Below are 14,260 nucleotides of genomic sequence, written 5' to 3' on the forward strand. Positions count from 1 at the left end.
GGCGTAGATCTGGATCCAGGCATCGCTCCACAGGGCTCAAAGGCGCGCTGGCAGAGTCAGGCTGCCCAAAGAGGAGCTGTAAAGCCTCATAAAATTGTCCAAGTTGGACAGGAGACGCTCTGGCTAACAGAAAGGGGGGGTGAGGCGCGGAGTCGTCCCTGATGCAGGCAGCTGCACGGTGCCTTTGAGCAACGACACTGAGTCCTGGGTCACGTCAGTTGACCAACGGTGAGAAGGTAAAGAGCGATTGTACTTTTTCACCGCCTTCTTGTGTTTGGAGATACCCAATGAACTCAACGATTTGGAGGGTGACGAGGAGTGGGGGCTCTGCGAGCGGTATCAAGACATTCCTCTCAAACAAGACAGGGAACGATGCGGAGCCAACCGCCGGGCCTCCAACAACTTTTAGGACCGCTTGCGCAAAGTCTTCAGGTGCATGGCCCGGTAGTCTGAGCACGACTTCGGGTTGTGGGCGAGCTCCAGACACCAAAAGCATGCAAAGTGCGGGTCTGTCACCGACATCCTCTTGTGGCAGGACCCGCAGGGCCTGAAACCGGTCTGACGTTGGGACATCCCTCGCGCACCAGGAGTCAAAGACTCAAAAAAGATGTTGATAAAAGTCGCAAAAAGGCTAGCCAAAAAATGGCTAAGGGGCAGCTCTCTCCGGATCTGTGCTAGGCTGGCATGGAAAAAGAAAGAACGGACGTCAGCACGCAGGGGTGGCGTCTAAGTAGGCACCACATCATCCTCCCGGAGACCACGACGCAGACGTGGAGTCGACCGAAGCCACCAATGGACGCGCAGGGGTACTGCTTAAGAAAAATCTCCAGATCCAGACGGACGCCGGGGGGAAAATTCTACGGTTAGAAATCTACAACTATCTCTTTCAGATTGCATGTATAATTGTAAGTGTATAATGCATATAGGTATTAGAGCTGCTCAGTAAATGAGTACACAGAATAAATAGATCTGCAATGGTACACTGTATGGAGGATCTTGGGTTCTATTTTTGGAAGCCCAGGCCTGCCTGGCGTAGACATGAGGAGAGAAATCCCACCCCAGACAGAATTGTGTATTTGCTGCATTCCTGTGAACTGGTTGGGGAACACTAGGGAAAAGGACGAGACTCCCTTTACATTTTAAAAGACTGCTCTTTGTCTCAGTGATCAATCACATGGAAGGGGCCTGGACACATCCCAGGAAGGGAGATGGGGCAGATAAGAGAATCAAAGAAGGGATGGGAGTCTAGGATTAAACCTTTGATGCACATAGCACTGTGGCTGACATCCAGGTGTAAACTTGGGTCACACCCATGAAGTATGTTGTGGACAATCAGCTTTTGAGTCCTGCTTGCTGTGACGGACCTCTTTCATGAAGGAGGTTGAAAAAGAGAAGTGCCTACTTCAAAAGCAGAACCCCCAAAATACAACTTCAAAGACCCAGACCTTAAATTTCATTTGGTGTCTGGAAAAGTAGTATAAGAAGGGGATGTTGAGTCCCAAAAATATGTGTCATCTGCCAAGCAGCCAGACTGGCTGTGTGAGAAGGGGAAGCTCTGCCAGGCATCTGCCTGTGGCCAGTACTGGGGACAGAGGCCTGCTAACTTCCCTGCTGGGTGAGGAAAACCAATACCACCAGCCCTGGAGCACTGCCTGCATGCCAAAACTATCATGCCCTGTGAGGAAAAGGGGAGCATTGGAAGGAGCGAGGTTCAGTAGGAAGCCCTATCAAGAGGAATCCTGAGCGAGGTGTGAGGAGAGCAGCTACACACCAAATCGGGTCGTTGCCTGTGTGCAGGAAGAGTCTGATGACTCCCAAATGCCGGAAGAGGGCCACCATGTGAAGTGTGCCATGTGGGAAGTACCAGGTATGCACCGCCGCACCAGTGACCCCCGTATGTCAGAAGGGGCCCGCGGTTAACTTAATTGGGCCAGAGTGTGAGACTTTTGCCCACCGTATTGATCGCACCAAAGAGTCTGCATCCGAAAGTAAACTACACTCCTAGTCTGAGGAATAAGAAGCAACAGAAGGAAATTAAAGGGAAAGGGTTTTGATTTAAGCCTCTAGATTTTGGACCATAATTGGGTTGCAACATCTGCATTAGTTTGCGCCAATTCCAAGGGAAGATCCCTATGTTTGCTCAGAGAAATAAGGTCCTGATAGATTAGGGTAAGGAATTCAAAAGTAAGCACAGAAGTGTTTCTTTAACTGTGAGGAAGTGGGTTTCTGTTGCAGTAACCCCCCCTTTTTTTGCCTAATAGCTGATGCACTTTTCCTTGTTGTGCCCTGGGCTCCTGCCAATCAGGTGCCCAGGGCCTATGTTCCTTCCTTAAAACACACAAACTCCCAATTGGCAAACCCTGGCCACATGTCAGCCCCTGGTAAATGGTACCCTAGGTACCCAGGGCCTTGTGACCAGGGAAGGCCTCTAAGGGCTGCAGCACTCCTTGTGCCACCCTTAGAGGCCCTGTACCCTTACACACACACACTGCCTTTGCAGGCTGAGTGTCTGGGTGCAGGACAAAACAAAGAGTCGACATGGCACACATCTCTGTGTGCCATGCCCATTACCTATACTGCCAAGGCATATGTCAGCCACCCCTATGGCTGGGTGCCTTATGCCTATGGTGTGGGCACAGGAGCAGGAGCCCTGTGCCCCTACAGTACCCAGGTCCATTCCTGGGCACTGTAAGTACAGTGCTGCCTTTTACAAGTACATGGTGCTGAGAGCTCGTCAAACACGAACTCCACAGCACCATAATGGCAACACTGAAGACTGGGAAGTTTGGTATCAAACTTCTCAGCACATTAAACCCACACTGATGCCAGTGTGGGATTTAATGTACTAAGCACCCCAGAGGGCATCTTAGAGATGCCCCCTTACAGCTAACCTACAATCCACGTCTGCTCTGAGGCTGCCCAGGCTGCCACACAGCAGACACGTTGCTGGACCCCTGGGTGGGAGAGCCCCTGCTCTCCCGGGCCTGCAACAATGCACATCCTGGGTGAGGTGAGAAATCTCCTCCCCCAGGATGAGCAAAGGGAAGCTTCAAAGGCATGCCGCCAGTTGGAGTTTCCCCAGGCCACTGCAACCCCCCACTCTGGCAGGAAGCTTGGCCGGAAACCCCATACAAGGACAGGGGATGTGCCAGCCTGCCCACCCCACCCCTCAGGTGGGGGAGGCGAGGTGAAGCACATCTCCGGGCTCTCGCCATCTTGAAGATGGGAGGCCCTACCCTATCAGGATTAGGCTACTGCCCTCCTCCCACAGGAGAGAGGCAGGATAGGGGGTGTACCCACCCCAGGACAAGGACCCATTGGTCCCTGGCCTTCACCTACCTGTAACGCCCCTAAATCTAGTATTTAGGGGCCCCCTGAACCTTCCTTCCCCAGATTCCAGATAGAAACCTACAAGAAGAGCAAGAAGAAAAAAGACCTGCCCTGCAGCTGCTAAAAAGAGGAAGACACCAACTGCTTTGGCCCCAGCCCTACCGGCCTGTCGACCCTCGAACCTGCTCCTGCTCCAGCGCGGCATCTCTTGTGGCCAGCAACCTCAAAAACCCCGGAGGACCTGGCTACCTTTGACCTCTGATTCCCTGGGACTCCCATGAGTAGAGGCTCTACTCGAGAAACCTATTCCTAACTCCTGGCAGCAGCCCGGAACCGCGGACCCAACACACTCTGCACCAGCCAAGCCTGGCCAGTGCCGGAGTGGACAAAGACCCTGAGGACGACCCCACGGCGACTGTGACCCCGAGTCCGGCACCCAAGGACCCCCCTCGACATCCTGGACGAAGCCTGCAGCCTCAGAACCGAGTGCCACCCCAGCCGCGATCAACCAGAGGGTAAGATTCCCGACGTCAAAAGGCACCCCTGCACCCGGCGCCCTGCGGCCCCCTGTGCCCAATCCCGGGGTACCCACCTAAGCTACAACTACCCAACTTACCCCTCGAAGTGGTGGTGGCACCGGAAACATCCTCGTCCCCGAGCCTGCAGCCTTTTTCCAAACCGGAACATTCCCATTGATTTCCATTGAGCGCCCGAAGGCTCAAAAGCACCCTGCACCCAGCCACCCGAGTGGCCCTGGCAGTGCACTCTCTACACTAACTTACTTCCCCACTTGCCCTGAGTAAGTGACCAGGAGCCCAGCTCCCACAGACGCGTGGCTTGCCAGACAGCAGCCACCAACTAAGGCCCCCCTATCCCTCATAGGATAACATTGGGCCTAACTCACTCTGCACCCGGCCGTCCTGAAACCGCTGAGGGTGAACCAACTGTACCTACCTGACACTGGGGGACCCCTGAGTCTATGCCCGGAATTTCAACTCTGCCAGTCGAGTACTTACCCTTAAACCGCTAACTTCATTTTCCTCATAGGGTAACATTGACTGGCTTTTTCTTCAAAAATCTTCTAAGTGTGAACTTTTCAAAACTGTAAAAATTCACCAAAAATCAGCCAAGTGACAAAAACGAATTTACTCACCTGTTCCTGGGTGAGCTCCCAGGGCTGGATCTTGGTGCCCAGCCCTGACCCTGAAAAGTACTCACAACTATACTTACCTCTAACTCATTTTTCTCCCATAGGAAACCATTGTCTGCTTTTCTGTGAAATTTCTTCTAAGTGTCTATTTTTGCAAATTTGAAATATTCTTTTAAAATCGTACCATTTCTGCAAACGAAATTACTTACCTGTTTTTGATAAGGACCCCAGTCCTGGGTCTAGGCACCCAGTCCTGGATTACTAAAGTAACGATAAAGTACTCTACCTGCAATTTGAATTTCTTGCCATAGAGATCCATTGAATGTTTTCTGTGAAATATTTTCTAAGTGCTAAACTTTTGAAATAGCTAAATATTATTTAAAAATCATTACAGTTATTAAGTCGACTTTCATCACTTGATTCTGAATACTGACCCCAGGCTGGTTCTAGGATCCAGACCTGGAATTCCAAAAGTAATCTGAACAGTAATTTATTACAAATAACCTGAATTTACCATTGAGCTCAATGCATTGTTATGTTTAGGAAATAGGATTGTTTATTGCAACCAACTGTGACTGTTTACACAAATTTATTGCTTGAAACAAAAGTATTTATATTCAACCTCTCATTCTGAGAAAGTATATTTTTACCCCCTTTGTGGTTCTAAAAATAAAACAAGCATATATTTTATATATACAAATCATTGGCCTAGAGTTCAGTTATTGAGTGTGTGAAACCATTTGCTGACTGAGTGTGTACAATAAATGCTTTACACTGTCCTCTGGTACTGCCTTACTGCTCGACCAAGCTACCACTTTTGAGAGTAAGGTCATACCTAACTTTGACCTCTATCAGCCTCTGGGGGACTGTGGACTCTGTACACCCTGTACCTATTAGGGAACAGTATATACAGAGCCACTTTCTCACATTAACCATATCAGAATCAGAAGTGGAGACACGGGTACACGATACCTACATAGAAGTGGAACAGGAGTTCAAGCGGTTAAAGGGTGAAGAGGCGCAATCTGTATATCAGTCTGAAACAGTGAACCCAAACAAGACAACAGGGTAAATAGCTTGCAATACCTGGCGGGCAAACTGTGCAGAAGGAGACTGTCCATTAGAATTCACCGCTTTCTCAAAAACATTTTAAACACACTCCGCCAAAAATGGATGAGGGCGCACTAGGAAAAGAGTGGACAGTGTTAAAGCATTAAGGCGGTGTAAAACATACCAAAACAAACACCCGTCACCTAAAGCCCAAAACTATTATTTAAAGGCAATAAAAAATGTCAATCAAAAATGCAGTCAGGTGAGCTACCAGAAACCAAATTAATTGGCGAGAGAACAAGTCCAACACCAAAAGAACATTAAGAAAGATAGTTCGAAAAGGATATCAAAGTCTATGACAGAGCAGGCCTGTTCAAGTGCCTTGAGAGTTAATGATGGAAATGATCTGTTCATGTGAAAGAATCACCTGATGACATTCACAGCATATCAGGTAGGGCGTTCCTGACTTCAGGAAACCTTGCACCAAGGGCTAAAAGCCTCAGTCAACATCTCGATTAGGATGCGGCTCCAGCAAACTCAGATCCTTCACAGCTTTAACAAGACTTTAATGTAACCTTTAAAGTTGACGAGTTTGCCCATAAAGAAGGTATCTTTTACCTACAGAGGAAACATTACAAGCGTCTACTTGGTAAGAAATTACAATATGGATATAGAATACACATGAAAAAAGTGGAATCTATAAAGCTGACAAGTATATGTTTGCATGTTTGTGTGTCGTCCAAGTGCATCTGGGTCACTTCTTATTCTTGGAAGAATGCCTTCAGAACCCAGAACACACCCCTCCTGTCCAAAAAATGTTACCAACATGCAGACTTCCATGTTCTGCAGAATGTGACATCAGCAAATCCTATAGTCTTACAACTTAATGAGATTCACCCCTGGAAACTGGACGCAGCTCATCCTGTTAAAGGGCCCGTTTATCATAGAGCGTTCAGCTAGTGTTAAAAGAGTGCACTGCAAGAAGGATAGTGTAAACCATTCAGATCGGGGTAACCGCTAGCAGGTAAGACTCTAGGCAGCAAACCAAGAGCATATTCTTCCACCAGACAAAATGGAGAGCCACCAGCCTTCATTGCAAATCTCTCCATTAATGACATATGCATGGCTGCAACATAGTTATCAATCATACCTCTACAAACCACGACTGCGTGGATGTGTGCGCGAACAGGGAGGCATATGCAAGAAACTTTAACACTTTTATGCAAACACACACACCTTAATCTATCCTCCCACAAAGGTCTAATGCTGCTACATAATCTATGCAGAGCATGTGAATTCAGAAAAGATTTGGGCTGCAAAAGGAAGAGGTTACTTAACCTGCAACACGAGCTCTGAAGTTTTCTGGATTAACATGAGTGACACCTAGCTTCCCAGTGTAACAGTGTGGCTACCCAAAAATGGACTGAACCGGCAGCTAGCAAATTAAACAAGCTCTAAGAGACATAGGTCACCAAACAGGAGACAAAAAGAATCTAAAGATGGTTATCACCCAGTAGGGTATTGTGGCCTTGCAGTCACAATAGAGGCTTGGCTGGCACAGCTCACACCTTGTTGACACCTGTTGGACTTGGCCCTTTTTGCAGGGTCATCCCTAAACTTTTTGCCTTCCTCCAGTATTTTTTCTGACCTGTTGTTGGCTGTTTTATGACTCTGGGCACCTTACCACTGCTGATCAGTGCTAAGGTGCATATGCTCTCCCTATGGTAAAATGTATACATTGATTGGTGTCCATGTTTGGCTTATTCGGTTTACTATCAGCCCCTAGTAAAGTGCACCAGGAGTGCCAGGGCTTGTAAATACAAATGCTGCTGGTGGGCTTGCAGCACTGGTTGTGCCACCCACAGAAGCGGCCTAGTAAAATGTGTCTAAGGTCTGCCACTGCAGAACCTGCGTGCAGTTTGGTACTGTCATGCTGGCTGGGCAAGTGCACACACTTGCAAGCCTCCAAACCTTCCCTTTACCTCATGTTAGTCACCCCTCTGGTAGGCCCAAGGGCAGGGTGCATTGTAGGCATAAGGTAGGACATGCCCTGATGTGTGTGGCATGTCCTAATAGTGAATTACAGCCATTTTCGTTTTTCACTATTGAAGGCTACCTGCTCTCCATAGGCCAGAATGGGCTGCTGGAGTCACTACACGCTGTGACCCCAGTGGACTCAGAGCATGGTAGAAAGTCAAGTTTAGTATGCCTGAACTCAGAATAATAAAATACTTCTTTTAGTAAAGTTTATTTTAATATCCTGCGTTTGTAAATACTACTTTTAGAAAGTTAGTATTTACTGACCTGGCCATTTCAGTCCGCCTCTGCTGTGTGTGTGTGTTCTGCCTAGCAACAGTAAGGAGCAGGGTTGGGGAATCCCCAGAGACAGGCTGGCTGCCAGGTGGTGGGTAGAGAGATAACACCAGGATGGGTGGGAGGAGTACACCTTGACTCTTGAATAGACCTGTGCTCTGCCACCACAAAGCCGGCTCCGCCCCCTGTGGAGCGGCTGATGTCTCTGCCCTGCTGCTGAAAGGAAAGAGCAGAGTCACCATAACAAAGTGCTCCAGAACTGGACTGAGCCAGGCCCAGGCCCCCTGGCTCTAAAGAACAAAAGAATCACTGTATAAAAGTAGGAGCCTGGCTCCTAAGAAATCAGAATCCTGTTTACCACAAAGAACCTCTGCCCAACTAGGAGGAGAAGAAGACGTTGGAAGGACTGGCCTGCTGCTTGCCTTGCTGAGAAAGGAGAGGAAAAGACTTGCTGAAAAGACTTTGCTGCTTTGTGCTTGAACATTCTCCAAGGGCTTGATCTGAGCTTGCCCCCTGAACTGAACCCCAGGACTAGTGGGTTCTCTGTGCTTTTGCTCGTCCTCCAATTCGAGCCGTGTGTGCATCCCGCTGGAAAGAGACTGCGCCCCTCATCGCCCCCTCCTAGGGCCGTGACACTCAGGAGCTTGCCTGCCTTAACCCCGTGAGAGCCCCGCTCCATCCGGAGCCGCTCTCTATCCCCGGGCTAGGTTGCCTGCGCCCCTGTCACCGCCTGCCACTGGAGTGCGCTGAAAGCGCTGTCACCCCTCCCGCCGGAATCCGTCCGACGATCGTGATCCTCGCCGGGTCACCAGCAGCACTGACCGTGCCCTGTGCCCCCGCTTCGCTATCCTCGGAACCCCTCAGGCCGCGCCGCCCCCTGCACCGCCGTGCTAAGGGTCGCTGGCCGCGCCTGCCTACCTGCCCACACCCGCTGATTGAGGACCCAAGAACACTTCCCAAAGCTGAGCGTCGCACCGACCCGTGCCGACTCTCCACCCAACGTTGCTAAAAGAGTTCCAGTATCGGGCTCGGGGCCCGCACCGCCTTATTTCCCCGTAATCCTCACCGCACCGCACGCTCGTCTCACCTCCCGCTGCCCTGGAGCCGCCGGGGGGGGGGGGGGGGGGGGGGGGGGGGGAGCTGTGCACGGCGCAGGCGCGCCCACGACAGATACGTGAGCCGCGGTAGGCCTGAAGTAAGTCAAGACTGGAATCCCCCAAGTAACATTGGTAAAAGAATAAAGAAGCATCCGCTTAAAGAACCGTGTGCCTGCTTTATAATCTGGTGGCATAGAAACAACGTTACTAGTCTTGTGATAAGACTGCGTATTGAGATAACTTTTTATATAAAGAAGCGTATTTTCCCATACCTAAGCCTGGTGTTCGTTTCTGGGGGGATTAATGTGTTTACTGTGTGCGGTTACAATTGCTTAACTAACAACGCCTGAAGAATCGCCTTGGCTGCTCACGCCACGCACCTAGAGGGTGAGCAAGGGTCATTCCCAAAGGGGTTAGCCTGTGCCCTGACGTAGAGGAGAGGGTTCCTGCTTGACACAAGGGCAACCTTGCGCCAACCAGAGACCCCCAAGTCTAACAACACCTACAAAAGAAGAAAAGAGGGGGCCCGAGAGATCCTTGACCCAACCACTAGATTGCAGAATAAATAATGCACAACATGTGAATCCAGTAAAGATTCACATTGCAAAACTGGTATTCTATGCATATAACAAATTTCTACCTAGTCTTTAGTAATTTTTATGGACATTGAACAGAATGGAAATATCATCCCTTTCCAAGTAAGGCGGGGGAGCGATAAGGAATGGAATCCAATAAATTAGTTGGAGTGAACACCTGGATTAAATCGCAAATAACACTGTTCTACATTTGCAATCTGCCCTGAAGCCAAGATTATGAAACAAGAGCTTGACAATTCATTCGGAGTTAAACTATATCTCGTAATACAAAATATTTTACAGCGAATGGGCTGATTATTAAAATAATAGAACTATCAATTTCACAATACATTCAACTGATTTCGAATCTCAAGGAAGAAAAAAAAAGGTACTTACTTGTAACTACGGTTATCCAGTATTGGTATCTTTCATAGATTCACATGCTTGAATCATTCCACGTTGTCGAGATGGAAAATCTAGACAGGGAGCGATTCAAGCATGTGAATCTATGAACGATACACCAACCCTGGATAACATGTTTTCTGAAGAATTTCGTTTACGAAATCTGTATAAACATTCTTTCATATTAGTCTTTTAAAATACTCTTAAAAGGACTGGTGCATTAAGTTGCCACAGAAGTTGACATTTGTTCTTGCAAGTATTATTGTAGTAAACAGTATTGGACATCCTAACAATGGTTTAAAGACGGGTCATACAACGCAGTGCTTATGCCTTCAATACACAGGTCGCTAAAACTCTGCTAAAGTTCCAGCACAGAGAACGTTACATAGGCTTCGGTGATGTGGAATGTGCTGAGCAACTGAAAAAGTATTTAGAGCAAAGCAAAAGCAGTGTTTTATTGCCCAAATAACATGCATAAGGTTGAATAAAGCAGCCCAGAATCAGAAAAAATGGTGCTAAAATTACACCAATTTCACCTCATGTATTTCTGGAGAAAAGCTAGAATTTTAAGTAATAATCCATACCTATGACCCGGTGGACTAGGGCATCTGCTGTTTACCCACAGGTTTTTCTGTATATAAAACAGCCCACTGAACACAAAGCCAAACAAATCTTGCAACTATCTGAGCAGAGAGAAACATGTTGCTAGTGACTGCCGAACGCCCCAGAGCTCCTACTGTAAAGTGCTCAAGACTCAATGAAACCAGAAAATACATTTTAAAAACCATCTCTTCCTTAAAACAAATAAATAAATCGGAGCGCACCACTCTCAATTTAGAAAGTTTGGCAATCCAAAATAAGACTAAAGATATGTCTGCACAATGTGACTGGTCTCACAGGAGCTAACAATCTTGGATAGTTCCAGAGAAAGAAAGTTTGTGTTGTCATGGCATTCTGTGTTAGAAACGAAAATGTTTGTATAGGGGCTGTCGCAGTTCTAGAAAGAATATTCAGTCAATTTAGATCTACACCTGGGTGGGGGGGGGGTGTGGTGTTGGGGGTGGAAGGGGGAGGGGGGGGGATGTCACCGTGATATCAGAAGTTTATGTCAAAAACAGCAGAGCAAGCTACCAGTTTACCCAGGTTTCAAAGGTGTTCAACACTAAAGTCACTCTTAGCACGTCACAACCAGTTTCCGAAAGAAAACATTTATTATTTCAAAGCAAAGGAGTAAAAATAGAAGCTTCAGGTCAAATGTCTAAACAATCGGCTTCACAGAAAGGAGCTTCAATGGCCCAAATAAAAAGAGACTCCACATATTATCGGGCGTTAACTAGTCAAGGCACTTACGGACAAGTTCTTAAGTCTGACGGCTGGTCTAAATGTAGATCTGTTTCCAAGTGGGTCTGCACCTGCAAGCACAAGAGAAGTAGAAAAATAATTATCATTATCTAGAAAATAGAAGATGCCTTTTCGATCCACGCTGTGTAGCCACAGTTATTTAACTAAGCTATAATAAGAACCGGATCTCCGTAAGACAACTTAACTTCACTTAGATGGCGCTTGTACAGAGTTATTGTACGAAGTCTATCTCCTTGCGTCAGCTGACAGAGTATCCTGCAGTTTTTGTGTGGACGCCCATGCTTCTGCTTAGCATTCCATTTAGTGATTACACCAGTGGCTGCAGTCTTGATCCCACAACTCGCTTGAAACTGGATATAAAAAAATGAAGCCGAGGACAATCTGGCAGGAATTTCCAACTCAATATTTATTCCTTTGGTTCTACACCCAAAGACCATTAACTATTCCTTTGTGGCTCAGGCTTCCTGTTCTAACAGATAAGAAAGACTAATCCTATCAACCAACTTCTATTGCTTTACATAAAAAATGGATGTGGCACACTACGAGGTGTTGTTAGACTCGGGGTCTCTGATTGGCGCATGGTTGCCCTTGTGTCAAGCAGGAACCCTCTCCTCCATGTCAGGGCACAGGATAACCCCTTTTGGAATGACCCTTGCTCACCCTCTAGGTGCGTGGCGTGAGCAGCCAAGGCGATTCTTCAGGAGTTTGTTAGTTAAGCAATTGTAACCGCACACAGTAAACACATTAATCCCCCCAGAAACGGACACCAGGCTTGGTTATGTGAAAATACGCTCCTTTATGTAAAAATAGGTATATATATGCAGACTTAACACAAGACCAATAACGTTGTCTTCATGCCACCTGAGGTTTAAAATAGGCAAATGGTTTCTTTGTTGCAGTGTCAAATGGTTACTTTTTAGTCTATACAATGTTCCTTCGTGGTTCCACACACGACTTGGTCCGGACCCTACCGCGGCGCGCCTGCGCCGTGCACGGCTCTTCCCGGCGGCTCTGGGGCAGCTGGAGGCGAGATGGGCATGCGGTGCGGTGGGGGCTACCGGGAACCCGGTAACTGTCAGAGGGCTCGAGATCCCAGGGGTGAGGACGGGGAAAAGCGCTCGCTCTCACTCACCTAGGAGATCGTTGAAGGAAGCCCAGTCCTCTGGCACGATCGGCTCCGGTTGACGGGGAAATAAGGCGTCGCGGGCCCCGAGCCCGATACTGGAACTCTGTGAAGAACGTTGCGGTTGCTTTAGGAGTCTGCACGGGTCAGTGCGACTCGGTGTTTCGGGGAGTACTTTTGGGTCCTTAGTCAGCGGGTGTATGCAGACAGGCAGGCGCTGCCAACGACCCTCAGCACGGCGGTGCGGGGGGGGCAGGGGGTCTCCACAGTGGGGGCGGCGCGGCCTGGGGTAATCCGGGGATAGCGAAGCAGGGGTCACAGGGCACGGTCCGTGCAGCTGATGACCCGGCGAGGATCACGATCGTCGGAAGGATTCCGGCGGGAGGGGTGACAGCGCTTCAGCGTGCTCCAGTCGCAGACGGTGGCAGAGGAGCAGGTAGCCTAGCCCGGGGGCAGAGAGCGACTCCGGTTGGAGCGAGGCTCTCACGGGGTCAAAGGCAGGCGAGCTTCCGAGTGTCACGGCCCTAGGAGGGGCGATGAGGGGCGCAGTCTCTCCCCAGCGGGATGCAAACCCAGCTCGAGTTTCAGGACGAGCAAAAGCACAGAGAACCCACTGGTCCTGGGGTTCAGTTCAGGGGGCAAGCTCAGATCAAGCCCTTGGAGAATGTTCAAGCACAAAGCAGCAAAGTCTATTCAGCAAGTCTTTTCCTCTCCTTTCTCAGCAAGGCAAGCAGCAGGCCAGTCCTTCCAGCGTCTTCTTCTCCAACTAGTCGGGCAGAGGTTCTTTGTGGTAAAACAGGATTCTGATTTGCAAGGAGCAGGGCTCCTACTTTTGTACCACATTTCTTTTGTTCTTTCAGGCCAGGGGGGCCTTCGCATAACCGTTCTCAGTCCTGAGCACTTTGTTGGGGGTACTCTGACTTCTGCTTTCACTGAGAGGGGCCGGCACATCAGCCGCTCCACAGGAGGTGGAGCCGGCATCAGGGGACAAGTACCTTCAGGAGCACCTTGTGGACAGCGCTTCGCCCGTCCTGGGTCAGGTGCAGGCTGAGTCATCAGTCGCTCCCCAGGGGGAGGAGCCAGCATTGTGGTGGTGGAGCACTTGCCCTATTCAGAGTCCAAGGGGCACCCCCACCTCCCACCAAGGTGTTCTCCTGCCATTCGCTACCTGTCATCACCCCAGCCCTGTCACTCACATAGCCCAGACAGTCAGATACACGCACAGCAGAGGCGGCTGAAATGATTAAGTGAGTAAATACGGACTTTCTAAAAGTCGTATTTACAAAACCAGGATAGTAAAATAAACTTGGCTACAAGAAGTATTTTATCATTCCGAGTTCAGGCATACGAAACACATCTCTCTACCATGTTCCCTGAGCCTGCTGGGATTATAAGGTGTAATAATTCCAGCATCTCATCTGGCCTAATGGGAACAGGTAGCCTTGCAATAGTGAACCACGACTATGGCGGTAATTCACTACTAGGACAGGCCACACAACCAGGGCTTGCCCTACCTTACACCTACAACGCACCCTGCCCGCGGGCCTACCATAGGGGGGACTAACATGAGGCTAAGGGAAGGTTCTGGAGGCTGGCAAGTGTGGGCCGGCGGGACAGTACGGGACTGCAAGCGGGGTCTGCAGTGGCAGACCCAGGACACATTTTACATGGCCGCTGTTGTGGGTGGCGCAACCAGCGCTGCAGCCCACTAGCGGCATTGGCATTCACAGGCCCTGGCACTCCGGGTGCACTTTACTGGGGACTGACAGGGAATCCAATAAACCAATCATGTATATCAATTATGAACACTTTATCTAGGGAGCACTTGCGCTGCGGTCACGGATTAGCCGTGGCGCGG

The 14,260-nt window shown here is 49.1% G+C and overlaps 1 protein-coding gene across 2 annotated transcripts in view; it reads right to left on the minus strand.

Annotated features, from left to right (window-relative positions):
- Nucleotides 1-14,260, minus strand: part of LOC146786200 (UAP56-interacting factor-like) — a 178,978-nt gene that overhangs the window by 58,785 nt on the left and 105,933 nt on the right. For both annotated transcript variants that reach the window (XM_085635775.1, XM_085635774.1), the window contains one exon: nucleotides 11,268-11,329. In XM_085635775.1, the coding sequence (XP_085491901.1) occupies nucleotides 11,268-11,329 (62 nt within the window). The remainder of the gene's footprint in view (nucleotides 1-11,267; nucleotides 11,330-14,260) is intronic.

Source organism: Triturus cristatus, chromosome 11 (genome assembly GCF_964204655.1).
Source record: "Triturus cristatus chromosome 11, aTriCri1.1, whole genome shotgun sequence".
NCBI lineage: Eukaryota > Metazoa > Chordata > Amphibia > Caudata > Salamandridae > Triturus > Triturus cristatus.